Here is a 27,213-nt window from a genome sequence, read left to right as displayed (position 1 = left end):
ATCTTGGACAAGATTGTACTTTCTCTGTCAGGGGAAGCGTAACTGCATAACTAAACAGCAGCCAAAAAGAGAGGAGAGCGATGGGTCTGTTGGCCTGGTAAGGTTTTGCTGGTCACAGCTTCCCCTGCCTGAAAAGCTCCCACTGCAGTACAATGATAAGGAAAGAAGGTATTGACCAAAACTTTCTGTTTCTGAAGCTCTTCCTTCCAAAGCAGAGATTGCAAGTACTGCAATATTAGAAACTTTATAGTAGCGCTGTGGAAAAAAAAACAAAAACATTCTCCTTTCCAGGAGGCTTCTCCTTCCTATCTGTTTGGTGGTTTCTGTTATCCCTTTGAAGTGCTGTAGCTGGTAGTTGGTAGCTGTATTTCTTTCCAGGCCACATGCATTGAATGGGAAAGTGTTTTTTTTCCAACACAGTGATGACTCACCTCAAAAGAAGAATAATAATTTGCCTTTAAAAGAAGTAGGCTTATAAAACTCTGGGTTTAGGAATAAGACTCACTCTTCATTCACCATAGCAGTCAATGGTAGGATCTGATATCCTACTACTGAGTATACCAGTGTATGTATACTTGCCTTCTGTCATTGGAGTCCTATGTCCTGTTTTACAAGTCCTACATAATTGTTCTAGGGCATCAAAAAGCCATAGGCAGAGAATATGGAGGAGGGTTTTTTTTCAGAGTTATGGTATCATAGGGAAAGCAACAACACAGCAAAGCTAATCTCTCCTTTTAACTCATGCTGATTTTCAGAACTGAAAAGCTTTTGCAGAAGACCTCCCTGTGGATTTTCTTCATGGTTTTTCTATGGATCTTGGTTTTACGTATACACAAGTTTTCTCCTTTCTTTCATATGTGCAATATAGATCTAACATTTTGTCCCAACTTGCTTTGGTCTTGCACCTTTTTCTTTTTTTTGCATTGGAGATTATGTTTGGCTAGTGACGTTGCTGACCGCTGCCCATTCTGGAAAAGTATTCAGCTGGAAAAGTTTAATTCCCCAAGTGTTGATTGCCACCATGACAACAGCCAGGCCAATCAGATTTACACCCAGGCCAGCTTTCACCTACAAAAGCAAAATGCATCAGAGCACCATCAAGACAACTTGGTCAAAAGCAGTCAACATGGAAAAAAGAAGGCAGTAGGGTGTATATATGTATGTATACTGACATATATAGTGTGATAAATTATGTATACTGATTTCTAGAGCCAAAAAAAGCACAGTGAGTATTATGTATCAGATTGTACATTGTGGGAGTATTCAGGAGTGATAGTCAGAGGTTAATGCAGCTCATTGGAAAACTGCTCAGGTTGTCACTTGATCTTCTCAATCCGATAATCATAATGGGGTGTTATACCACACATAGCAGACTGATAACTACATGACTTACTGTGGAGCTATGTGATAAATCTAATTTCTCATGCTCTCCTGTGCTTGTCTTAACAGCTCAATGCAAAGGATTGTGTACTCCTGTTCTTTGATAACTCTTTAGACCATCACATTCATGAAAAAATAAAGATGAGAATTGTGTGTATCGTACAGCAGATGTGTAGATGTTCTTAACCTGACATCTCAGTCACATAACAGCAGTGCAGATCAATATGACTTTATACTAGCATCAATGTCATCATTACTATTATTGGCTGCTGTATGTGATCGGCACAAGGTGTAGAGGTTGCATGAAGCATGGGAGGATATACCCAATCTCAAGACTCACCATATCTTTAATCTGGCAGTGCCCATAACTGAAGACAATGGCATTTGGAGGATTACCCACTGGCAGCATCACCGCAAATGAGATACACATGGTGACAGGAATCAGGGTGTATAAAGGGTTGATAAGCAGGGTTTCTGACTGGAAGGAGAGAGGAAGAGAGAAATTCCACTTAACCAGTAAAAGCTGCTGTTCATAATTAGGATGAAAGGACCCTCTCTGCTTTATATGAAGAAAACAAGATTCTGTGAATCTCACCTCCCTAGTTTCTAAACCTAAGCATAGAAATCTTTTTTGTTTGTTTTTTAGATTAGGGTAGTGCTATAATTTGGAGCCAGTCATGCTCTACAGATTTCTCTTGAGCCATTTCACACTGGGTGAGAGTGGAAATTGCTACTATTAGGCCTTCTTTGTTCTTTCCTCCCACTTGTTCTCCATGTCATTCTGTGTTGTGTCTTCCAGACCTTTAACACTGACTGCCACTTCAGTCTTCATCTAAAAGAAGTCGCAACAGGTTAGCATGAAGAACTGAATTCCTTCAGTTGCTGAAGATACTGAGACCGTTATGTGAAGTCCTCCTGAATGGTGCTTAAGAAAACTAGATGTTCATGGTCCAAACTTGCATAGCGGGAAGGCAGTAATGATGGAATATTCTTTACAGTGGTCTAAAGAATTTTTCTTCCACTGCAGCCTTCGGTGGTGGTGAAATTTTGCATTTTTTTTTACATTGCTATGGCCTAGTTTTATGTCAGAGGGAAAGGAAAGGGTATTCACAAGGCTAACTTCATTTTGGAGAGGGAAGTGTCTCCAGGTTACTTTTACAGTCAAAAAAGAGTGACTGCCCTAAGATGGCAGTTCAGCTACTAAAAGTGGATTGCTACTCTAAATTTCTCTTTAGGAGAGTCTCTTTCTGCATAGAACAGAGGTAAATTTGAACTCATAAGCCATACAGACATAATTACTTATTTTCATCTGACCATTTCTTCATATTACCTCAGAGCTCTTCACATAACGTACTTTGGGACAATCCCATAAAATTGTTATAATAGGGAAACACAACCTGCATTCTGCTTCACATTTCATAAAAGACAGTTTTCTGTAACTGGTATTCAAATATTTTTACAAGTAGTGAGTGGGTGACTACTAACTAGTGAACAGCACATTTAGAATAACATTGGTAAGAGTACCTCAAGCTTTATGTGGACTTCATTAGAATAACATTGGTAAGAGTACCTCAAGCTTTATGTGGACTTCACCTATCTTGTTGATTGTATCGTGACCTTTTCTTGTACTTAGACTATGCATCCCTCAGCAGAGAAGCTATGTTTTCACTTTGTCTGAGAGGTATTGAATAAATTTCTTGGTGCTAAAACACGGTTTTGGCTGCCTGAGTTTATTATTTTTCCTAAGCCCAAGACTGCAGAACAGTAGCTTGGGAACTAAGGCTGGGTTTTATGTGAACAGAGTGCCAATACCCTGATGTCCTGAAACATTCCCATGAGCCTGTCAGGAAACAACTGACTAAAAATGTCGTTGCTTTTACTCACCATGCTGCATAAAATAGGCAGAAAGATAGTTATGGTTGCTGGATTACTAACAAACTCTGTTACCAGGGACACCAAAATGCAGGCCAGCAGAGTTACAGCCCAGTAGGGAAGGCTGCTCAGGGAGAGCATTTGGCGTCCAATCCATGTAGAGAGGCCAGAGGTCTGGGGAAAGGACAGAAGCACAAGCATTACTAAATACTTACTATGTTTGCAAAACAGATTCTTCTCTTTGGGGCAGTTTGCATCAGAGAATCCCACCAGCAAATAAACAAAGTTTAGGGCGATGCTTTGTGCATTTCCTTTTGTTCAGTCAACTGGTTTTCACTGCATTGCCTAATAAATAGTTGTCCATAGTAACAAAGAGATACATGTGGCAGTTAATAACATTAAAAAGGCATCAAGGCTGATCTTACCTCTTTCTTTAGCATGTGAAATGGATTGTTGCAAATTGGTGATGAAGGATTGCACAGTCTGGGTAGAATTCATTTTGAGATTACAATACGCAAATTTAGTTGTCTATGTGTAGGAGTCTATAGGACAGCTAGATGTGTATTCATGAATTATACTGAGTGTAGATATAGTCAATAGAGCCTAGAGTATGATTTGTCCAGTCAGCGCTAGGAGCTTGACTCAGTTGCCTGAAGAGGAGCATCCAATGGCAGGTGAGATGTTCCCCCTCTGTCTAGTTAGCTGCTGGTTGAGAAAGTGGGAGGTCTCCCTCAGGTCCTGTGTCATGTCTGCCAGCCTGGCAGGAATATCTAGATAATCTAAAGCATCTGACATGGCAGATGCCTACACAATTAACTTGAGCCCTAACCACCTTTTTGTTAGCTAGATAGCTGTCCATTGAGTGCAGGGAGTCGAGACTAGGTTATGTACAAACTTGAAAGTATCCACATTGTAAATCCAAACTGGAGAGCATACAAAGAGATAAAAGTGCAGGTTTATAATTTTTTAGGAAGAGGGATAAAAATCTAAATCAGTACCTTGCATCCAGCTGCTAAGGCATAACCTCCTCCAACCAACACTACAATCTCCCAGGGCATAGTCTTCTGGAAGTCCTTCCAGGTAATGATGGGATCCAGTGTGTTAATGTCTGTTGACTTTTCACCATCTCCTATATCAAAGTAAAGCAAGTGTGTGACCAGTATTACGTTGGCCTTTTTGCAAAGATCTTCATGTTTTTCACGCTAGTAGGATTAATGTAATACCCATGGGAGTTATCTTGATAACTATCTGTGAGAGAGGTGAAGAAGTGTGTAGCCTATTTCTCTGGTTAGCTCGGCCTCAGAAAATGCAGTGTATTAATTCCAAATGTCCTGACTTCCCCATGGCTGCTCTGTTGATGTGAATAGTGATAAACCCCTGTGTTTCATTCTGTAGCTTTTTGAGGGACTGTGTGCTTTGTTGTGTATACACATGCATAAATTATCTGTAGACTACAAAGATGGAATTACAACGGGATTATTTTCTTAAAGAAGGGCATTTTCTTTCTCCAGTAGGCCATGAAGCTTGATAAAGTGCATTTATGCATCTAGGTTTTATCTGAGGACGTTATTTTTTTAGATGCCTGAGTATTTTCTTGATGTACGAGTTAGTGACTGTCATTTTTCCTAAATGCTGCCTAATGTATGTCAGTATAAAAAATAAACATATCTATATACATTTGTAATCTCTACCTAAGACTCTATGCAGGCAATTCCATTTTCATACAGGACTGCTGAAAACCTGGCACAGCAAACTGATCAATACCACTGAGTGCTACCCAAATGTGAATGTGAAATAACAATCATTATTATTATCAAGAAGACTGTGAGAGAAGCATTGCGCAAAATTGGAACTTTGTCTGACATTTACTGACCTTTTTTATGTTCATTTTATTACATTATCAGTGATTTCTGTTGTGTAAGCAATGACCAAATTATTTACTAGAGCTTACCTTCAGCCTATTTTTCAAATGCCTGCATTATAGTTCTCTGTATGGAACTCCATCTGAACCTTTCCTAAAACTCAGTCCTAAATTTTGATACCTCTGTTAACACAGAAGAGATGGTGGCCTCAGGTACAAGATTGTTCGTAATCTGCTGGATGAGACAATATGAATTAAAGCAACAAAAAAAATAGGGGGTTGATGTAGGAAGGACTGGTATCAGAGGAGAAACTGAACCCTGAGATTCCATAATAAAAATCTCTTCCTGGAACATTTTGCAGAGAACAGAAAAATGTCATTAAAAGCACTGGAAAATGTGCCAGATCTCTTTCTTGCTGCATCCTCCTCACCTTTTTCCCTTTTTCCAAAACATGGCTTTTTTGCTGGAATCAGGAAAAGGAGAAAACCAAGAAATACAGAGACAGTGGCATCAGTCCGGTAACCTTTCCTAGGAAAGAAACAGTGGGGTTATCATAAAACCACACTGACAGAAACATTTCAAACTAGGTACATGGCTCCAAGCAAATTGTTGCAGGTGAAGCTGTATTTCCACATCTGAAGTCTTACTAACAGCCCAGTAAAAAAATATGTCAGCATATCAAGGATACAAATTGTATTTTTTTTCCCATTTATTAAACTGACTCCTGTAGCCAACTTCAATTACTGCTCAACAATTTTTAACATTCCAGTGAAAAAAAGAAATCCCTTTTGGTTTACAAATCTATTAACTCAGAGATACAGAAAAATAGTGTGTTTACTAAAAGCAATAAAGAGTAAACACGTTTTGGGGAAAAGCCAAACCCAAGTGATCCTTTAGAAATTAAATGTAGATTGATTTTAAATTAAATGTTTAAAACTCATTCTGAAAAAGTATTTTGAGGAGTACCAAACTCCAGAGATAATCAGGAAATCCCAATATTAAAAATTGTTTTTCTGTCAAAATTAGGATGAAAAATTAAAATAATTTTATGCAGTAGAAACATAAAGAAAATTTACGTTCAAATCACTTATTCTTTGATATGCATTGTGTGTTATAGTGACTTTTAATATAATTTTTTTCAACATTATTTAAAATAAAAGAAAATTTACTTGCTTCAGTCACCATTCTGTGTAATATTTAATTGAAATTGACATTTTCTTGATAAAATTTATCTTAAGAAAAATACACTTTTTGTCAAAAATCATTATTTTAAAAAAAATTAATTTGAATTATAGTTGCAATCTATTCCAGTGACAGCTTCTCTACGAATCTGCTAAAATGTTCTAACTTCATAATATGACCCTACTATTTTTTTACATTTGAAATATGTTCTATTCTCCCTACTCAATTCACTCTGCTTACTGAGAAAGAATACAATTTGCCGCATGTGAACAGATGTAGCTCAAAACCCCCAAATCCTGATTTTTTAATAAGAACTTCATTTCTCACCACCTTGTTAAAATTGGCTGATGATATTTTAAGGTGAAAAAATATTGCAGAAAGTCAGAAGATGCAAGGCCATATTCCTTTGTAGTTGTTTAAAGAATTTCACTTACTTCTCAAAAAAAGATGACCATCCTGGTACAAAGCCAGGCTCACGAGTAAACCAAAGCAAGGTCATCAGAATGAAGAAAAATCCAGTCACCATCTCAGGATAGCTAGAAATAAAAGCAAAAAAGAAAAAGCTAGGAATTAAATCCAAGGGCTGGCTGAAAACCCAAGGACAAATTCCAGAAAAAGTAAGAAAGTAGAAATTGGTTCCAAAAAAAGGATAAAACACATACAGAAATTAGAAAGGAAGATTAGTTTGAATTAAATAATTCTACATTTGGCTCCCAGCTGAGGACCATCTAAACCCAGTAAAAAATAGGCTAAAAATATCCATCTGTATTTGAAATTCAATCATTCATAGGCAAGACCTGAAGGAAAATATTTATAAATGCTTGTTTTGTATTTGCATTATTATTTGATTAACAGTGTTAACAAGGTAAAGCTTATGTTGCTATTTCACTGTAAACACTTTGTACTGTATTTTTTAAAAGTGTAGAAAGCATAAGAGCAAATGACAATGTAAATTAGCACAGATATTTTAAACACGTGGAATAAATATAAGGTACTTGAGGACACTGAATTTTAATTTAGGATAGATTTAAATTAAGTATGGTTTCATATTTAGGCACAGTCTGAACAATGGTCTCGTTTAGGAGTTGATCGTATTCAGCAAGTTCATCTGTCAAGATTTCAGTTGAACAACACAAAAATGTTTTGGGAAGAATGGATTTTATGAGGTCTCATCCCTTTTGAAAAATGAAAATCTTGCAAAATAATCTTTTCGAGAGACATTTCTTGCCACCATGGATAAAGATTATGGGCAACTGGGAGGGCTGGACATCTCATGGCATTGGAGATTGCTGCAAAACCTCTGCTAAGAGTGAACTTCTATCCACCAAAATAACTATTTGCCTGAATTGGGAATGGGAGTCCTTTAATGATTTAGTTCAAAGGTAGAGACAAACCTTGACTCAGATGACTTTTGGACCCTGGTATAAACCTGAATCTTTCCTTTTATTTCCTTTTTCTTTAGAAATAAATAAATGAGTAAATAAATGCATGATTGTAAATAAAAGCCTTGATTTAAGTTCATTTTTGCATTTAGTTCTACTTCTATGCTGGAAAGGAGGAGAAAGAGCTAACAGTTTAGGAATAATCTACATGAGCCAAAGGCAACATGGAGGGCAGTATGAAAGGATGGTCCTGCCTGGAGAAGCAAATCCCTGAGGAAGGCAGGTCCATTTTACCTAACATTTCCCAGTTTCTTATATTCTTCTTGAATTCTTCTCTCTGACATTTCTTCCCGTTTGGTCTTCTTCTTCTTGCTCACAGAACAGGTCTCTTTAAAACTGAGGTAGATAGCACAGCAAAATTAGACAAGGGCATCAAGTTAAAAAAAAAAGTCATAAAAAATAACAGCAATGAGGCAAACTGAAAATTCCAGTTGCCACAGGCTGTTGGGAGAAGATGTGACTGGAGCAAGGCCTGTTGTCAATGGGAAGGGAAATTATTGCATGTGATCTTTGTGTAGTCTAGTTTCCAGATCTGAGAATCAATCCTAGACATAGTAGGAAGGTCCCCAGGGTGCTCTGACTAATACTGACCGGTATCACTGAACCACCCCAAGCTGTAGCTGGCCTCCCTTTGTGTAGGCTTCCTCAAACAGCTGGCGGTGGCCAGATTTTTCTGGTGCCAAAGACCTCCAAAGGCTATGGCTAACTTCTATCGTCACATGGAAGGACTGTGACAGAGGCCAGCTATCAACAGATTTTTTAATGGGACAACTGTATGCTTTCCAGTCGGATCAGGGGTATCCAACACATATAGGGCCCGGTCTGGCTTTTGAGCCCAGGTTTGACTTGAATATTCAGGATTCACTGTAAGTAAAGGGCGAAAGCTGTGCTGAGGATCCCAATAGCTTCCATGACCTGTCTGCTTCTACTAATACTAGCTGTTTCTAAACCAGGCACAATCAGTGTAGCACCAAATTGCTTCTGCCACAGAGGCCAAGGCAATCAGTCTAGCATTTTGTCCTGGTGAAAAATGCCTGTACTTCTGCCAGGGACATACAAGCACAAGCACATCGCTAAACACGTTTAAACCTGCTATACATTTATATGAAAATTAAGTGAAGTCCTTAGTTTATTCAGATTGCCTTCATACTATAACAAAGCCTGGACATTCCTAATGGAAATTAAGATACTTTCAAGCTCACTTTAACCTTTTCCTTTTATTCTTTCTAGTAGCATTACTTTGCTGTGCTTTGAGCCACAGATCTCTGCCTCTCTGCTCCAGCTGTACCCTCTGTCACACAGAGGTGTGACAGGGCGGGCTGAGAAACCTCTGCAGCTAAGCCAGTCCGAAATAGGCTGCAGCAGTAGGGACTTCAGCGTCTAAAGTACTGTGGGAGCACAATGGCCTGCTTTTATAGTTCCTGCTATTTTAATATCTCATTTGGTACCCTACAAGAGATCCATGTCATAGCACTGGCCAAACCATGGACTACAGTCTCGCTCCATGTATTTGGTTATGGCCAGATTCTCAAAGGAATTTGTGTAGCTCAAGATGCAGGCAGGGCCTGTCTGGTTAACAAAAAGTCTTAAACAGACTTTTCATTTCACTTGTAAATGGGCACCTATGTGACACTTGGTTTTAGTACACTTAGCACTGCCCTGAACCTATAAGTATTTAAATTCCCTTGCAAACCTTGCTGTCAGACTCCAGTAAAATCCACCATCAGTAATGCAGCTGCTGGAAGAGGAGCTATATGGTTTATAATGGTCAGTTCTATAGTAATGATTCTACCCTTAGCTCTGCTTTGCTGGCAAAAATTGTTTGGTGGGTCTGTTCTCCTTCCCCTTTCACCCAGTGAAGAGCCTAAAAAGCAAGTCTGACATGTTGTTCCAACTAGGCCAAGTGAGAACAGATTGATGACACTGGGCTTCATAGGAAAAGAACATGAACATTACAGGAATTCAGTAAACATTTAGGCACAGGCCTTAAGCAGCTGTTTCAATACGTTATAAGTGTTTCTAGGCTTAGGAGGATGTGAAGGCAGAGTATTGTAGCCCAGCTCCTAACATAATATGTTCTTTAATGAACTGCAGTGAACAGGAGTCAGAGATTAAGGAGGCTTGGAATCAACCAGTACTTCTCAAAAAGTTGATAATGCTTCGTTCTCTGGTATTATTTAGAACAACATTAATCAGCATGAGGTCTTTGATGCAATGTGGAATTTCAATTATATTTATTTAAAAAAAAGAAAGTAATTGAGGGTCATGTTAGGGCCTGTTTCCTCTCAAGATTAAAAAAAAAAAAAGATCTTATTTTAGCCTTCTAATTTGGAACTACAGGGCTCAGGAGACTGACTGAAAAAAGGACATGGAGCTATTCACCTCTAAATTCACCTCTTCAAATCTAGTCAAGGTCAGCAGCAAGCAGAAGTCATTATCATTTTATTCATTGCCTTAGGTGAAATAAATTAGTGATGTCAGTTCAGCTTACTTTTAAGAGTAAACTAAATCAAATTAAGGACATTTTAATTCTGAGTAAATGTGTCTGCACCACAATTTAATGCAGATTAACTAATCCACTGTAAATGCACACATTCAGTCAATTTTTATTAACTTTGCTGAGTACCTCTGCAGAGAATACCTGGTACAAATGAACTAGAAGAATGAGCCTTGTTCTTATTTTGGGGCTAAGGGACTTACTGGTACCAAAAGACATTTGTCTCTAAGGCTGTGAGTCCTTTCCTCTTTAAAGAGAGATATATATGGAGTCCGTTTACCTTTAGTTTTAACTGGTTTTACATTAATTTCATTGAGCCGGGGGTAGATCTGAAAAGTGACTTGTTCACTTGCAGTTATTTTTCTATTCATCTTTTAAGATGTACTTTTCCAAAAGGACTTTTAACAAGATTTTTGGCCCACAACGGGATCCTCATGGTCATGAGAGTCAAAAAATCAGTTGAATGCATTGTAAGGATTTCCATCAGCAATACCTAGGCACTTCACTCTCAAGCAGCAATACTGTGCACTGCTGTGTGTGCAGCGCAGCTAAGCAGTAAGACTTCCTCCGGTAATTGTTCTTGCAAGAAGGAAGTTGTGCCTTAGTTTTTGCCATTTGCAACTGGAAACATCTTTATGAGACATTTTCTAGAGGAGCCACAGATGCCCTGCTTTCATAATCCATGCATCTTGAACAACCTGCACTCACTTGCAACCCAAGAACAGCCAATGCATCCAGAACCAAGTCAGGACCAACATGATGAGGGAGATGGGGAAACTGAACAAAAACCAGGTTCCAAAATTCACCACTTCAGCATTTGGGTAGTGGCTGTAAAGGAAATAAAGGATGCACAAGAAGTTAGAACAGTAAAAGGACAGGCACCTCCAATATGCATAGGTGCACACACATATATATGTATATATATTTGCCATGGCATGATAGAAAAATTGCATCAGTATGTATTTGCAACAGCTGCATTACATGAGCATAGTGAAGCCAATTGCCAAAGAATGTAAATCACTGACCACACCTGACCAACAGATGAGCCATATAGCACTTCCCACCTTTAAGACCAGATGGTCTGGATTGTCTAGCCAGCTTCAAAAACCCTTAGAGTTACCAGGAGTGAAATTCTGGCCCTATCTGTGGTTTTTGTTAAAGCTGTTATTAGTGTCAGCAGACTTAATGATTTCACACAGAATCTCTTTGTATGTCTTATTGTGGACTACACAAATAATTACTGTAGTCTGCTGGGCTCTGACAAAGATGTCTGATATGAACACTTGATGGAACTGTCATAACAGCAAGATCTTTGGAAATTCTGTAAAATCCAAATCCTTGGGTTAAGTATGGTTTCCAAAATTAGTTTTCTTTGCTACCACCGTTTCAGAGAGATAAATGAAGGATACCATTGCAGCAGTGGCAGCAGTAGATGATTGGAATCAGGTTTGAGCTTGGACCCATATCTGTGCATGAGAAGTACCACCAGTCTTCTGACAGAGGTAACATTCATGTCTTTGACAGCCCTGGGCATGTATGATAAAGGTAATACTTAGCTGATCAGAGAGCTGCTTCCCATCTTCTCTGAAGCAAAGTTGTAAGGCCACATTTCTAAGTTTAATTATTTTTTCACTACATGTTGAGCGGCCCATGTACCACTAGTGATGCCTATAGGTTCACCATAAGGACTCACTTTCTAAGAACCCATAGAACAACTTGAAGCTGATTTTATGACATTTCTTCTTTGGTAAGTATTTGTCTGCTTTGCTATATCTGCATGCCTTTGGTGTTTACTTTTCCAGAGTCCCTGCTGTTTTCATGATAATCAGTTTGTAAAATCAAAAGAAGTTGCTGAAGAAACTTAAATGTTACCACGTGCTGAAGACTTTTTATTTGGCATGGCAGAAAGACACGGATGTGTATTAACTTAAGCTCCCCCTTTCAACCATTAACCATTAGTAATAACATTAGAGTAGAGGAGGAAACAAAATTGCCTTCAGAGAGACTGTCTTACAAGGGTTTCTTGAGGTAGTAAATAACCCATGGGGAAAGCCACAGAGATGATAATGGCCCAACCACCATTCTCACCCAACCACCATTCTCACACAACCACAATATCACTTACTTGTTGAAGTGCTCTAAGAATATAAGGCTAGTGGAGGTCCCTATGATGGTTGTCAGTCCTCCAATGGTTGCCGCGTAGGAGATACTCAGTGAGAGGCATTTACAGATCATGTGGTCATGTCTGGTCTGATACCGGTACTTAGTGCTCAGGCCCAGTTCTGAGGGCTTAGGTGGCAGGACCAGTATCTGAGCCTGTAGGAGGATACATTCACCAAAGAAAGAAGGTGATCAGAACAACCCAACTTGCTCTAATGCCATGGCGATACTGGTCCTAGAGAAACAACAGGTTTGTGTAAGAGGGAGCAGTTTTTTCTTCACAGGGATTAACTGGGATCAGAACTAGAAACCTGCCCAGGGGTCTGAAGTTGCCTGGTCTGTGGCAGAAATGTAGGACAAACAGTAATTGGACTTCTGGCTATGGTTTGGGCCAGCTCTGACTGGAATCTCAGCAGGATACCAAAAGCCTTTGTGGGCTGCAGGGGCAGGATGCCAGCACTGCAGCAGTAGGAATCCATAATCCTAGAGGCTTATGAGCAGCCACCAGACAAATGCTTGGTGGACTTTTTGCACCTATACTGGCTCAGGGTCTCTAATTAGGAATGGAGTGCTAGGGGTCTTAGAAAGGGCATCAAAAAGGCTGGGCAATGGGAGTGTGGAAGAAAAAGCTGCAGGAAAATACTGCTCCAAAAGAAGCTTTCTTAGCAGTGACAGGAAGTCTCCATGTTGGTAAATCAAGTTCCTGTACTGGAAAAAAAGGTACAGCACTTCAAGGCACTTCACATGCAACCCAAGGCTGTAATTTAGGATCAGAAAAAAGACAGCAAGTGGTTCAGATAGATTTGTTAAATTTATTAATTTGGATTTGGGTTTATGTGGTAAAATCAGACATGCTATAGGTTCATTATCATCGTGAGGGTACCCTGGATAAAATCCCTGCAGATTAAAAGTGAAGTGAGTACACTTGTTACAAAATAACCACTGAATGTGTATGGCAAATGGGTATAAGAGGAAATTAAGTACCAAGAGCAGCACATTAGCCTTTTTTGGAAACATACATTCAGATTCTTTTGAACTGTGAATGCAAATTCGTGTGTTGATTTTAGCCTAATCTTTCCTGGACATCAACTTATGCCATTAAGATACTACATAACTGTAGTCCAGACAGCAATCACTTCTTGGATCCATTCAAGAGAAGTAGAAATACTGGAATGGACTGATGTAATGGAGGATTTTGAGGGTGGATATTTGGCAAGACAAAAAGGAGGTGGATACTATCTAATGAACTGGCTGAACACTTAAATGGTCCATGCCTGCTGCTGGTTTAGTTCTGAGTAGGATATTGTGTGTCAGGGATTGTTATTTTTGAGTTGGGCTATTTTCCAAGGAGGTTTTGCAGAAATAAAGTGGGTAGAACAGCCAAATAAGAAGGGAAACTTGTGATCACAATACTAAATGTAAACCTAAATGAATTGTACTAGCCATTGGGAGAGAGTCTTCTGAAAATACTTGTGCTGGGGGCATCTAAATGTGAGTAAGAACTAGCAAAGGGCCAAGCCACAACTGCTGTAAGATGATAGAGAATGATTCCATGTAACACAGCTTACATGGAACAAATATGAAACAGTGGGGAGCCAGTGATGTTCACGTCTGTCTTTTCCCTTACACCCCGGGCCTAAGATCTCCTTACCTGAGGTAGATGCTGCCTATTGCTCTTAGAATTCATCGTTCCAATAGGGTTGGCTATCATGTGCATGCCGTTCATACTCTGTAGGGAGGCAAATGCCTTTGGATTAGCCTTTCTTCTGTTCCTAGGGGCACTTAGATGAGAATTGATGATGCTTTGTAAAAATCATGGATAGTGGGCTTTTGGGGGAAAAAAAAAAAGCCACTAAAATTGCAGCTATAAACTTTACACTGGGAAAAAAATTAAGATTTAGAAAAATCCAACAAACTGATTTTATATTAAAATTATCTTAAAAGTCAGATTATAATAAGCTTAGGTCTTCTCCCTCTGCCATGTAGGAGAATCTGACAGATCCCTTGGTAGAGGCTATGAGTTTGTGATATGTGTAGATTGTTCTAGTAACTGTGGTGTCTCAGCTGCAGAAGCTGGCAATACCTGGACAATAAAATGTCATATCTGAACTTGTTAGAAACTGTATGGAATTGTTAATTTGCTGACTGGATCTCAGGATCTCCAGCAATAAGTACAACAAACACTACAGAGCTTATATTCCCCAACTTGATTTGGGCTGACAGGTTAAATACAAAGCAGGACATTCTGCAATATGTACTCTCTGCCAACAACCGCTACTTGTTTAAAATAAAGGAAACAGCAGTTTGCTGCAGAGCTGTGCGGACTCTGCTCTGATGGTTCCTGCATTAGAAGACAGTGTAGCTCAGAAGATACTACCTATGACAATACCTTTGAGTGCATCAAGGAGCTGAAGTCAGTAGTAGTAGCACTAAAAACAAAGAAAGGAAAATATACTTTAAAAATGCTTGTTCACCCAGCTCCCTCAAAAGGCACACATCATTGGTAGGAGAGGCAACATCTGCAGGAGAACTAGTGCGTACTGAAATGGTGAAGAATACCATTTATTAGTACCTCGTATGTGGTATCTTGGCCAGATACATAAGAGTCGTCATTATGTTTCACAGCTCTATCTCTAGCTGTGTAGCAATGGGGTTCTACCTCCATGAAAGAAAAAATATGGATTCTAGGTAGTATATATCCCATTCTAGGAATAGACTCCATTCTCAGTGGAGTGAATCACTGGGCAATCCAGTGCTACCACTGCCTTGTTCTACTCAAGTTCTTCCTCTGCCAACCTCTCCAATGCTGTTTCTGAGCACCTACCTGTACCACATTAAAGCCTTCACTAATATCTGTCCTGTCTGAACCATGCAAACAATCTACTGAACTTTTACTTTGACATTGAAAACAGATTTAATTCCAGAAGATGTGCTACTTTTCTTTTCCCATCAAATTTCAAGCTCTTTTTCAAGTAATACTATTTTAATAATAGTTCTGTTATAAAATATCCCACACATATTCTTCAATAGGGCTTAAAGGGATTAATGGTACAATGCCAGACTGAAAATTTGATTCTATACTGTACAGAAAATATGGCTGGAATAAAAAGAGTTAACAACAGAGGGAATATTGGAAAACCCATTAGTCTCCAGACTAATGAGAAAACTATTTAGATCTTGCAAGTTAACTTAAAGTCATCAACATGTGCTGTTTGAATAATGATGTTTGCTTTAAAGTAAGTTTTTAAAGGTGTAACAAGAACTTGTTTCGCTTTTATTTTGAACAATTGTGAACAAAATAGAAGGAGCTCAAGAAGGCATTGTGCAATTTATTCTCACAACTTGTAAGAAGATGCTCCTCAGGACTTAGCCTATAACATAGTTTTAGGACAATGACTTTGTATATTCTTCTGAGTATCTTTAAATGCTGGTTAATTTGATAATTTGACAAAGAAATTAGTCCTTTCCTTGATTTGCCCTTTTCACCTTACTAGATTTTACCTCAAATAAGAGACCTGGTTGAAACTGTTAGTGTTTCAAACTTCTGAAGAACTTTGTCCATACTAAAAGAAATATTTTACAGGTATTTTGGGTGGAGGAGGGGTGTTTTTTGTTCCCCCAACCCCTGCTCTCATCTGTCTCTTGAATGCTCTTGACAGTTCAGGCTTTCTTTAGGAACCCTCTGTGTTTTCCCTCTGGTTATGTCCTGTGGGCACTCCATACTGTGCTTGGATCCTCTCCATCACTGTTCCTTCAGGGGAACAGAAATAAAAATCTGTGGACAGCACTCTCTTATACAGCACAAACGCAGAATTCATAAGAAGATCTTTCAAACCCTGAGAAACATTTTCCTTCTCCCTAAAATAGCCATAGTTTTAGAAAAAAAATAAATCCTGAGAAGCTTTAGTGAGATCCACACCATTACATTAATCCCATTTCTCATATAAGCTTTCCTTGTCAGTCACATCTAAAACGTTCACTTGTAAGCTTCTGCTTGCCCTTCCTGGCTCTACTCCTGGGTTCATCTCATTGCAACCTGTGTAGGGCTCAAATCTCCAGTCGTGATGTACAGGGTTCATTCTTACTCCTCATTGATGAAGATAAGCTCCAGTGAAGGTTGGCCATGCTTTTCGCTGAGACCTGCAATGAAGGAAGAGAAAGCAGCCCTTGGGGTAAGAACTCGGCTGAGCCCCTGGGCCATACCACTGAACCTGGAGAAGCTACTGCAAATGAAAGTTTGTCCAAACCCTCTCAGGTACTCTGTGACCCTTATGCAGCATTTTATTGTATTGTATTGTACTGTATTGTCCTTAACACATGCCTCTGGCAATTAAAAGACTATCATACCTACATATGATAGGCAAGGTTAGCTGGCATAATTTTCAGCCTGGAATCTGTGAATTGAAAGAAAAGAGAGATTCTTTTCTTCCCAAATCCTTTCTTTCTGAGGAGGAATGAACAAAACGAACCTTAGAGCTCTTATAATTTTTTTTTTGTGGCACCTGCTCAGACCTGGGCAGCCTGGAAGGGCAGGAATAGAATGGGCAAGTGTGGGGTTGTCACTGAACACACTTTTGGGCCTCTTCTACATTTCTTTGACATTATTCTCAGAGGTTTCCTTCCAAGCCTGTAAAATCCTATGACTTAAGAGTTTATGACACACAAACTCCAGTACATGCCCTAATTCAATATAAATACTTTCCCAACTCCAGTTCTCCCACCACATTTTGAAACTTTCTTTAGTTTTCTGAAAGAAATATCAGAATCACAGAATCACAGAATCACTAAGGTTGGAAAAGACCTGTAAGATCATCAAGTCCAACCTAAAAAAAAAAAACAAAAAAAAAACCAAAAAAAAACCCCACACAACACACCAAAAACCAACCCACCCAACACCACACAGCACCATGCCCATCAAGCTACATCCCACAATGCCACATCCACACGCTCCTTGAATACCTCCAGGGAGGGTGACTCCACCACCTCCCTGGGCAAAAAGAGTACAAAAAGAAAGAGTATAGACTAGCTTCTTTGGCAGTACAAGTCAAACAGCTCTGACCTCAACAGAATTTGAGTAATGTGTATCAACAAGTCTGGTCACTGATCAACAAATGAGAAAAGAAGGCCCAATATTGACAAATACCTATTGGCTCGTTTTCTTCAATAATTGTGTTGCCTGCAGTACTGATGACCTCATGCTCCTCCTCAGCATTGACTAGCTCCTGGAGCACTGCCTCCACGATTGGCATCACCATGGCAGTGGTGGATGTGTTGGAAAGCCACATGGAGAGCACCGTGGTGCAACACATAAAGCAAAGAAGCAACCTGGAGTACAACACAGGAAAACCTTCTTGAGGTACTTTCCGAAATATTAAAGGCCTCCTTGCCTAACATTTTCATTAGTCAACTGATAACTACACGGGGTCTTTTTCTTTTTGTGGGTGCCAAAATACCATGCTGTGCACTGGTAAAATGCTGCCTTGTGCTGAGAACTGTCATGAGACAATGTATCATTGGAAACCGTTTGCTGCCCCACATGGAAATCAGCATGTGACATGAGAACCAGCAATTTTCAGCATATCCAGTATTTAAGCTTCCTTTTGTGTTTGTTAAACCACAGGCAAAGAAGGAACAGAAAGACTAAAATCAGTATCAGTAAAAAAGAGAATGCAAATGAACAACAAGCCAAAGAGTAGGAGGTGGCAGAAAGAGGATGAGAAAATTTGTAAGCTTTCCAACTCTGAAAGTAAAGGTGGGTAGGAAAAAGAGCCCCAAACCAAGCTAGCTTTTGCCCATGAATAGGAAAGTCAGAGTTGTTATTTTCTCTTTCAAGATGCTGCTGTCAGTCTCAGATTACCCCAAAGTCAAAGGTTCACTCACATGCCTGGCTTTGCTCCAGCCATCATGACCATGCGCAGGGCAATTCGCTTGTGGAGATTCCACTTTTCTACAGAGGCTGCCACACAAATCACGCCCATGAGGAGCAAAGTTGTGTTCTTGAAATATTCAGCAGCCACCTGCATTAAGTGCAAGGGGGAAACAATCAGTTAAAAAAGCAGTAACTTCCCTACACAGAGAGCATGCTGGATGAGAAGAAATATGGTATCATGGATTTTTTCCACCTAGAAAAAGAATGACAGGGAGCTGGGGAAACTAAAGAATTCATAAGTCAAAATGTTCTCTTTAATCTCTTTCATGTTGTGTTTATATATGACAAGGCTCTATACCCACTTGTTAGTAGGTTTCTCAGCTTTGAATAGATCAAGAGAAATTTTCCTTTGAGTAGGATATTCACTGCCTGCAGTTAATCATACTCAGCTAGGCCCAGACTGAAAAAGCCACAGACAAACTTCTGCACTGAAGGCAGCTAAGTCATGTGCTTCATCTGCTTTTTCATTCTGAAGATGTCATTGTCTATCTTGTTTATATTTCTTATGTCTTGTTCAACTGTTGGGCAAAATGTGGCATCCCTAGAACCTGCAGCTTCAGGAAGAGTCCTTTGGGGCATGCTCTCTGCATGCAATAAAGAAAGGTTGGGATATTGCTGTGATGATCCACAAACCCTGTGCCAGAACTTTTCACAGTGGAAATCCATCCTCATTGTATCAGGAAAATAGGGCAAAGTCTCAAAAAAAAGAACTTTAATTTGAAGGGGATAAGCAAAATTCATCAACTGGCTCAGGAAAAAATTCAGACACCACGCATGGTCCTCCAAAGCAGCATTCCTGAATACGTGGCTTGCTAAGATACAAGAAGATGTTCTGTGAAGTGACTGCAAAAATAACAAATGAAGCAAACCAAAACTTTCACACACACACACACACACTATCTCTCTCTTGTGTGAAAGCAAACAAAATGGGAGAAAATAAAAGTTATAAACAAATGCTTGGAGTCTAGCTAAATTTTTCATTTTGTTCTGATGCAATCCTTCCCAAGTTGTTGCTGGAATATTTTTCCAAAACCATAGTTTCTTCAGTTTAAAACTATTCCTCTAACAAAATGTAGGTGTCAGCATTTTAAAACAATTATAATCAGTAGAAGCGGTATTTTTGCCATTTTCCTCAGTTATACTGACTCTCCTCCATAAAAGCGCAAGAATGACACTAATGTTACTTTGTGAAAACTGCAGCAAGTTAAGTATTTAATTACATTTATTTAACAAATCCCCATGGTGACCTAAATACACTTGGACATCATAGTTGTGTGCCAGAACTTTTAAATACCGCTTTTTTGGCTTTCTTCCATTGGTTTCTTTCTCATTAACTTTCTTTATTTTCCTGCTACCTTGTTAAAAAAACATCTTGAACTGAATGAAAGGAATCTATCAAGCCAGCAGCACAAAGTAGTTGTTGTTTTCCTTTATTCTTTTCACAGTCATCTTGGTGAAACAAGTGAATACTAATATTCTTATTAATACACACATACACATATACGACACACTGGCTCATGTTCTTAAGCCCCTGTGAGTTATTTGTAGCTTAAACTGCTAGGCAAGAGCCCTGGGTTTCTATGGCACTCCAGAACAGCAGACTGGAAATACTGCAGCATCATCAGAGTTGTTTATTTTAAAATACAGCATGTTATTTCTGTTCCTAAAGCAAATAATACATTCTCTGCAGTAGTCCCCCTGTCATTTAATTTGATATTACATTGAATTTCTGTCAGGCTGACCTTACATTTTCCTTCTCCAATGTGCTGCAGAATTTTCTAATGAAAATGCATAACTACTTTACCTTTATGTTAGGAAAAAAAATCCTGAAAATATTTAACTGCATTGATATGGAAATGTACCTGATTATATTACACAATTGTTACACCTTTGGGAGGAATAAGGCAGGTCATAAAACTCTTGGTTCATGCTTGACTCCATCCATTTATGGGCATGCCTGGTGCCAGATTGTGTTAGAAATTCAACAATTTTATGGTTGCTATATATTCCTCTGTGTTCTTATCTCTATTTCTAGTCCTTATAAATCAAGTGTGATGCCCTCTCACCCCCAAAAAAGACAAAGAAAAAAGTAGGAAAAAAGAAGCTGTAGATGAAATAAAATAAATTCTTAGCATATCGTGAAAGAAAATAACATTCACCAAAAGCTCAAGTAAGCAAATTCAGAACTGATCAAAAAGACTTTTTTGTACAGCTACTCCTTTGCCTTAGAACTCATGGCTACAAGGCAGCACTAAGGTTACAGCTTAGAAAAAGGACTAGACATTCACCTGGATAACAAAATTTTCTAGTCTTATACAGTAAATAGTGACTGGTTTTAGAATATATAGCCTCATGCCTTATATATCATCTATAATAAATATAATTGGAAGGAAACTTTACAGTTTATCCCATAACTGCTGTTTACATGGTTTTGGAGGAGGGGAAAGACCGGATCCTTTGATGCAATAGGTTTTGGGAATTGTTGGTGATGCAGTAGCTGACAAGATGGACACCCCTCTTGGCTAATACAGCTATTCCTATACCTAATCTTCAGTAGAAGAAAGAGCTGGTTGGCCCAAGTTCCACAGTACAAGATGTACACTTCTTCCTCCCATACCTCTTGGTCTTGCTCGTCCACTAAGATTAGTTTTATTCAAATAATTAACTGAGAGTAAGAAGATTAAATGATAAATAAGTGCACAGTGGTCTGACCTCACTGGACTTCATGACTCCAAAAAGTGGGTATAGGAAAGCAGGAACTAAGGCTGCTGCACCAAGAGGTACCGCTTCAGAGACCCAGTATACAGCCGTCACGATCAGCACGTAGGCACATGAGGCTTCCTGTAGGGAGAAAGCATGGAGGTTACATGTTACTGCCACACCACCTGCTGTGGAAGCCTTTGTGAACATGTTTGTAGGACTTATCAGACTGAGGGTGCCTGGACTTAAAAAACTCAACAAGGACTGCATAAGAACCTCCTAAGGCACAGATGTTTGGGTCTGAATCTAGGCCACCATGGAAAAGGCCAGTTCCAGAAGATGCTACTAATGAAAGCTTTTGCACATAAGCTGGGGCAAAACATTGGGATAAACATATTTATCAGCAAAATAATGGTTCCAAGTGCATTTACAGATTTGTTTGAATTCCATAATCTAATACTTACCAAACATTCAATCATGACTGCTGAGATTGGGCCTGTGGAGCTGGTATTTCTGCACGGCTGTCTCCCCAATATTGGACAAGAGCAGGAACCCATAGTTTTCAGGATCAGACAAGAAAGTTCACATTTGCCATAGCATGGATGAAGCCACATTGTGGCTTTTTTTGGGAAATGCTTTGAAAGACTGCTTTTTTTAAACTGTGTGCAAACCTACATTTTTTTGCCAGTTGTTTTTATTTTCTCAGGTGATTTCTACAGACCCCTGGCAGAAGACGACAGATCTGAAGGGCTTAGAGGCAATGGGTTGACAGAGTTAATCAAACAAATTTGCTGCTGTCCATGGTTCTGGTACAGAAAGCCATGACAACATCGTGCTGAGCGTTCATGGAGAGCTGGTATATGATGGAGAAAAGTGCTATCTGCTGAATATTTTTACAGAAAAACACAGCTAGTCCACAGAAGTCTCCTGGTCCCTTTTATAGATAGATATGTCTTTATTTATGGCATTCAGTGGAGTTCTTGAGCCATATCGATTCACAGCTTACAATGGCTATTATTTAGAAAATTCACTGGTCACAAATGCTAGATTAGTGTGTTAAAATATAATTTCATTACTTTTGTTTCCTGACTTGATGACTCCCAAATTAAGCAGCTTTCAAGAAGTCACACAAGCAGTTCCCACAGATCCTTGTGCAAATCAATGATTGTGTATTACACTGCATTTTTTTGAAATCAGTTTTGTGAACAAGGTGGTAAAGTCTAAAGTAAGACTATACAGGGATGTGGGTTCAGTGGAATTAATCAATAGCTTGTATGTAAGTTCATGTTTATATATGTCCTTTTTACATTACACCTAACAAAGAGCCACAGATCAGCTGTTCCTCTTTTTTAGTTTAGCTCATAGTAATAACAGGCAGAACACAGCCCAGAGAAAAAGTTAAGATAGATTGCTATGTGCCATTTCCTTTACTTGCTTAAAAATTGCAGCCAAGCTTACTCAGAAGCTTGGGTTTAAATTAGCTGCCAGACCTTGCTCTGACTCCTATTTCAGAAAAGTGTAACGTTAAGCAGTTCTGATTCAAGTAAGCAGGGCCACCAAAATAACTCAAACAAGGTTATCAGGAAAAATAATTTCCTTGATTCAGATAAACTCCAATTACTTTAGAGACTATAAAGAGTATCTGAAAGGCTATTGGAGAAATTTAGCTCTGGATTGTTCCTTTATGGTTGGACAAGTACTCTGAACCACAGAGAAATATGCGTATTTGTTTCTCTTCCTTAACTATTATAGAAGAGTGGTTTAGGTTTTTAGCTCTCCAGTACAGGTTTCACTAGTCCTCTATGATCAGGTCCTTCAGCAAAATATTACAATAAAAGATTGTATTTCAGTTGTAGCTTCATTGCCACCAAGAAAAAATTATAAGAGGGGCTAGAGAAGGTTGGCTTAGAATGGATGAGATCACAGGGTTTTTTTAATATACATGGATTATGAAGCATGCATTTTATCAAATGGAATTGCTATGCTGTTTGAAACATCAAAGACTGGTGTTCGGTTTGTAACTTCAAGTGATCACTCAGTAAAAAAGCAAACAAATTATTTGAACTTAAAAATGGAAATAATTTAAAAAGTGAGATGACAGACATTAGAGATATTTAGTAATCTCTACTAGGAAGAAAAAACTATTTTAGATGAGAGTCATAGAGCTGATGGATTGGCTCATAAACATCAGCCAACTTGCTGCTCAGTCACCTTTAACTACATTATACTTCATGGTTAATATTTCACAGAGAGCAGAGTATAGGATCATTTTTGTGACCTAGTGACTATTTGACATGTTTTTTATTTTTTAACTCATTAGTTTTTGCTAACAAACTACTATGTTTGCATGGGCTCTGTATGACATCCAGCAGTCGTCTGAGGAGAAAAATGCCTTTTAATGAAAAAGCATTGATTTTTATTTTAAAGCAGTGCAGATATAAGATCCAAGAGATATGTTTTGCCAAAATTAATAAAATTAATTTCATCCTAACCTGATTCCAAACTGTTTTCTCACTCCAAACATATACCTCTTTTTAATCTCTTTGAGCATAGATTGTTATTTTCTATTGCTCCTCTGTGTGTAGCAATAAAGTAGACTGACAGTGGAAATAGAATAGGACAAAGGGAAGTTGCATGTCTATCAAAACCTAGCTGGGATGGGCACTGTGTCTGTGTTTCCTATACACTAGGCTGTAATCAGTTTACAAACAAAACTAAAATAAAGCACATTTTTAAATTGTATAAAACTGGCTAGCAAGTACTAGGAAAGCCAAGTTTGATAATCTCCACTAAAAACTTAATCAGCTTGACTAGCAACTTTCTCTATTTATTTTCTCAGTGCTTTAAACCAGCTTGTTTCCAAGAAAAACGATATTAATCTCTTCTATTTAATTGAACTGAATTTATATCTTTAATTAATGGTTACCAGAGCTACTAAGTACTGGACTGAAGTAGTGGCTGTATAATTTTAACTGTTTCACTAATATAGTGATACTATATATCACTTCTTGTTGTACAGCAGAAAATTACTGTTAAACCCACCTCAGGGCTTGAAGCAGGGAATAAGAAAACGTGTTGGTTGGAGGGATTACCACCTATCTTTAGTCAGCCCTTTAGGGGTAAAGAAAAAAGGAGTTAAAAGGAAGACATGGCTAAAAATTCCACAATAAGGGTCATGCATAAAACTTTTATGTCTGAAACATCTGAGGATCTCAGAATGGTCAAAAGAAGAATAAACTCTGTGTTGGAGATTTGCCCACTTAAGGTTGTTCATTGCATATCTTGCATGCAGGCATGTAGTTAAGCTGTGCGAAGAAGAGGTAGTTTTGGACTACCACCTTTGAGCTGATGGGATCACACTGTAATTTCTTCCCTTCAGCTTGTGTAAATGAAAACAAAGGTGAATGAAAGTATGCCATCTGTGGCTGTTCAGAGCATGTTCTGTGCTTGAGGGTCCATTCTGCTGATTTGGCATGTCAAGGTGTCAACATCACCTGATGCTACAGGTATCACAGTTTACAGCAACTCTTACTGACTTTTGAGGAGTCATCCACGTGTCTTTGATTGGGTTCAGTGTGGCCACAGGATCAGTGGTCATAGGAGACCCTGCCCACAACTGACAATTAATGGGGCATGCTTTATGGTATCACTGGTGGCTTTATGGAAAAGGTGGATAAAGATGAAAACAAAGAGGCAAAACCACTCCCATGCCACTGTTAACAATGAAGGAAATAAGGACAGAATGAAAGAGACCCACAGTTTGTAAAGCACACAATGTTTTTTTCTGTATGTGTCATGACCTGAAAGGCACTTACGCGCACCACAAACATGCTGTACAAGTCATAATTCAGGTATAAACTTTGGAAGGGGAAGAAGAATTCAAGAAAATTTTCTCAGGTTTATTTTTTACCCAACCATTTCTTGTCACAAAATAATAGAAAAGAAGCTGTGGACATTATTCCCATAAGCCATATCTACAAACAGTTCTGAGCCCTCATGCTCCCTTTGATCACTCTTGCCACTACACATGTAATGCTCCTTTGACATTTCCAGAATTGTGCTGATATCATCAAAGAAGCTGCGAGCTGATTCCCTGCAGAAATGCAAATATAAACCACCTGGTAATTCTGATCTCTATAAGAAAGACAGAAAACTAACATAATTGTCTGATAAATTAAAATATAAGTAAGTCAGCAGGTGACGAATTTAATCTTCAGGTTTAAGAAGTAATCATAGTCAACGGGTTGTAACAAAGTAAATACTACACTAAACCACTTAAATAGTGTATTGTCAACTGAGTTTATTTGGTGTAGATGTTTTCTTAATAGCATTATAAACATTTTTCCAACTCTGTGTCAGATTCACAGCTATACTTTACCATCTATGGTCATTCATGTATATATAAAGTGGATGTAAAACATCATCTGACGGCTTTTCATATCCCTTTGCAGTAAAGCAACACCGTGAGATGCAGAGTAATAGCGCAGAGGAGCTTGTACTGTATAATAGCAATTCTTGCTGCAATACTATCAGTGAACTTCTGTTTCAGCACCCATATGATGCTATTACAATTCCCTTGGTTATTAAAGAGTTTCCTTATTGCATCCTGTTCCTCTGAATCTGGTAGGGAGCAAATAGGAGCGACAAATTTTAGTGCAGTGAATCTCATGTTTCCTAGGAGAGGTTCTCAAGGGACATAGAGCATGCTGCAGTTACAGTGCCATACGGGCATGTCAGGGAGTATCTGTTCTTATGTTGCTCTTTCAGTGACGTTGGTGGAGATTAAACCCTTTTTTAAAACAAGTCTCTGTGAAATGGTGAGCCCTGCTGTTCTCTGAAGGAACATGATTGTATATCATTCATCCTCTCTAGAGAGATAGAGATAGAAAACTACTATAAGAGGACAGCTGAGATATACATTGAAGTTCAGAGCAGGAAAACTCATTCAAAGTGCAACATACAGTTCAGTGGTGTAGAAACATTTCCTTTCTATGAATCCTGTTTTTCTTTCCCAAAAAAATACTACAGTTTTATTTTTGAAAACTGCTATACAATTTCTAATCCTTTGCATTTCTATTTGATAAATTAGTAATACTCATAAATCCTCTGGTACTAGAAGGAAGAATTAATCTTTAGCAGGCTAGAGGAAGGAACGGAAATTGCTGCACCATTTGGCCAGATTTATGTCTAGCACTATGGAAGCACCAGCTGCAAAATTTTTAATACATTGCAAATTTTGGTAAGTTAAACATCACCATCTCTATAAGGTAGAAAAACATTGTTATTTTACAGTTTACAACTGCAAAAACATACATATAGAAGAGTTAACCACATGGCCAAGGGTACTCAGTAGCTCCAAAAGAGTTTCAGGAATGCAGCTGCATTCACTCCCATTCCTTAGTCTGCGTGTTAAGCACAGACTATTCCCTCCTTTGTATTGTTGTGTATGTCTCTGAGCCATCATTTATTAGACACTGCCAGAGCTGCAACGTTTCAGTAGAGGTGCCTACACCTGCTTTAGAATAATGGATGCCATATATGGTCCTAAATGTCTGTCATTGCATCTTAGCTCCTGCCTCACTGCGATTGCTGTCGTATAAACCCACACTAAATTGAAAGTCCCTCCATGCATACTTATTATTAAAAACTAAGGACACTAAAACTACTCCTTTTAAAGACCTCTCCTTAAAGAAAACTTTATTGTGTGTGTTTGTTCTGTTCCCCCTTCCACACACACATTTTTATAGAAAAAGAAGAGATACAATACTTCTGCTTTAAAGTAGTGCTTTACTACCTTCACCTGGTTCTTCAGCTCTGCCTGTGACATGATTCAAGGTAGTTCTGGTTCTTACTGTGATGTCTTCTCAGTGACCTTCCCAGTCCTTAAAATATGAGTCCTTGATTTTTCTAAGAGCAATGCTTATTTAGGTCTTTGTCTTTCTTTTTGCATACTGCAGTCTTAGCCAGCATGACTACCTACTGCACTCAGAGGCTTTGTTAAAAAGAAAATGAAAATGTACTTACGCTGCTGGGGTATAACAGTGGCAAAGGAAGCAGCAGAAGTGGAATGAGAACAACAAGCAAGAGGTTTCTGGATTGGACAATCTCCTTCATCATTGCCATACTCTTTTACTTTCTGGTGGCTTTTTTCTCCTTGGGTTTCTTCTCTGGTTCCTCAGATAAACCAAC

The 27,213-nt window shown here is 38.7% G+C and overlaps 1 protein-coding gene across 1 annotated transcript; it reads right to left on the bottom strand.

The window, feature by feature from the left end:
- Positions 1-930: 930 nt before the first annotated feature.
- On the bottom strand, positions 931-27,213 carry SLC13A4 (solute carrier family 13 member 4). Its single transcript, XM_009810924.2, has 16 exons — positions 27,049-27,213; positions 21,037-21,165; positions 18,276-18,412; positions 17,539-17,720; positions 16,481-16,535; positions 14,785-14,824; positions 14,047-14,124; positions 12,361-12,551; positions 10,944-11,063; positions 7,973-8,074; positions 6,731-6,832; positions 5,545-5,642; positions 4,251-4,381; positions 3,265-3,426; positions 1,721-1,858; positions 931-1,068 (listed from the first exon to the last, which is right to left on the bottom strand). The coding sequence occupies exons 1-16, from the start codon at positions 27,145-27,147 to the stop codon at positions 931-933; spliced, it is 1,902 nt and encodes a 633-aa protein (XP_009809226.1). The 5' UTR covers positions 27,148-27,213.

Source organism: Gavia stellata, chromosome 4 (assembly GCF_030936135.1).
Source record: "Gavia stellata isolate bGavSte3 chromosome 4, bGavSte3.hap2, whole genome shotgun sequence".
Classification (NCBI taxonomy): Eukaryota; Metazoa; Chordata; class Aves; order Gaviiformes; family Gaviidae; genus Gavia; species Gavia stellata.
Note: the sequence above shows the minus strand (reverse complement) of the source record. Positions and strands in the feature narration are given on the sequence as shown.

Excerpts from the sequence above, each read along its gene's own strand:
- SLC13A4 (XM_009810924.2), bottom strand. The coding sequence starts at position 27,147 with ATGGCAATGATGAAGGAGATTGTCCAATCCAGAAACCTCTTGCTTGTT. Across the intron at positions 16,536-17,538 it reads TGAAGAAAACGAGCCAATAG|GTCTCAGCGAAAAGCATGGC; the intron begins GTATTTGTCAAT and ends CCTTCATTGCAG. Across the intron at positions 6,833-7,972 it reads AAGAAACTGGGAAATGTTAG|CTATCCTGAGATGGTGACTG; the intron begins GTAAAATGGACC and ends TTTTATTTCTAG.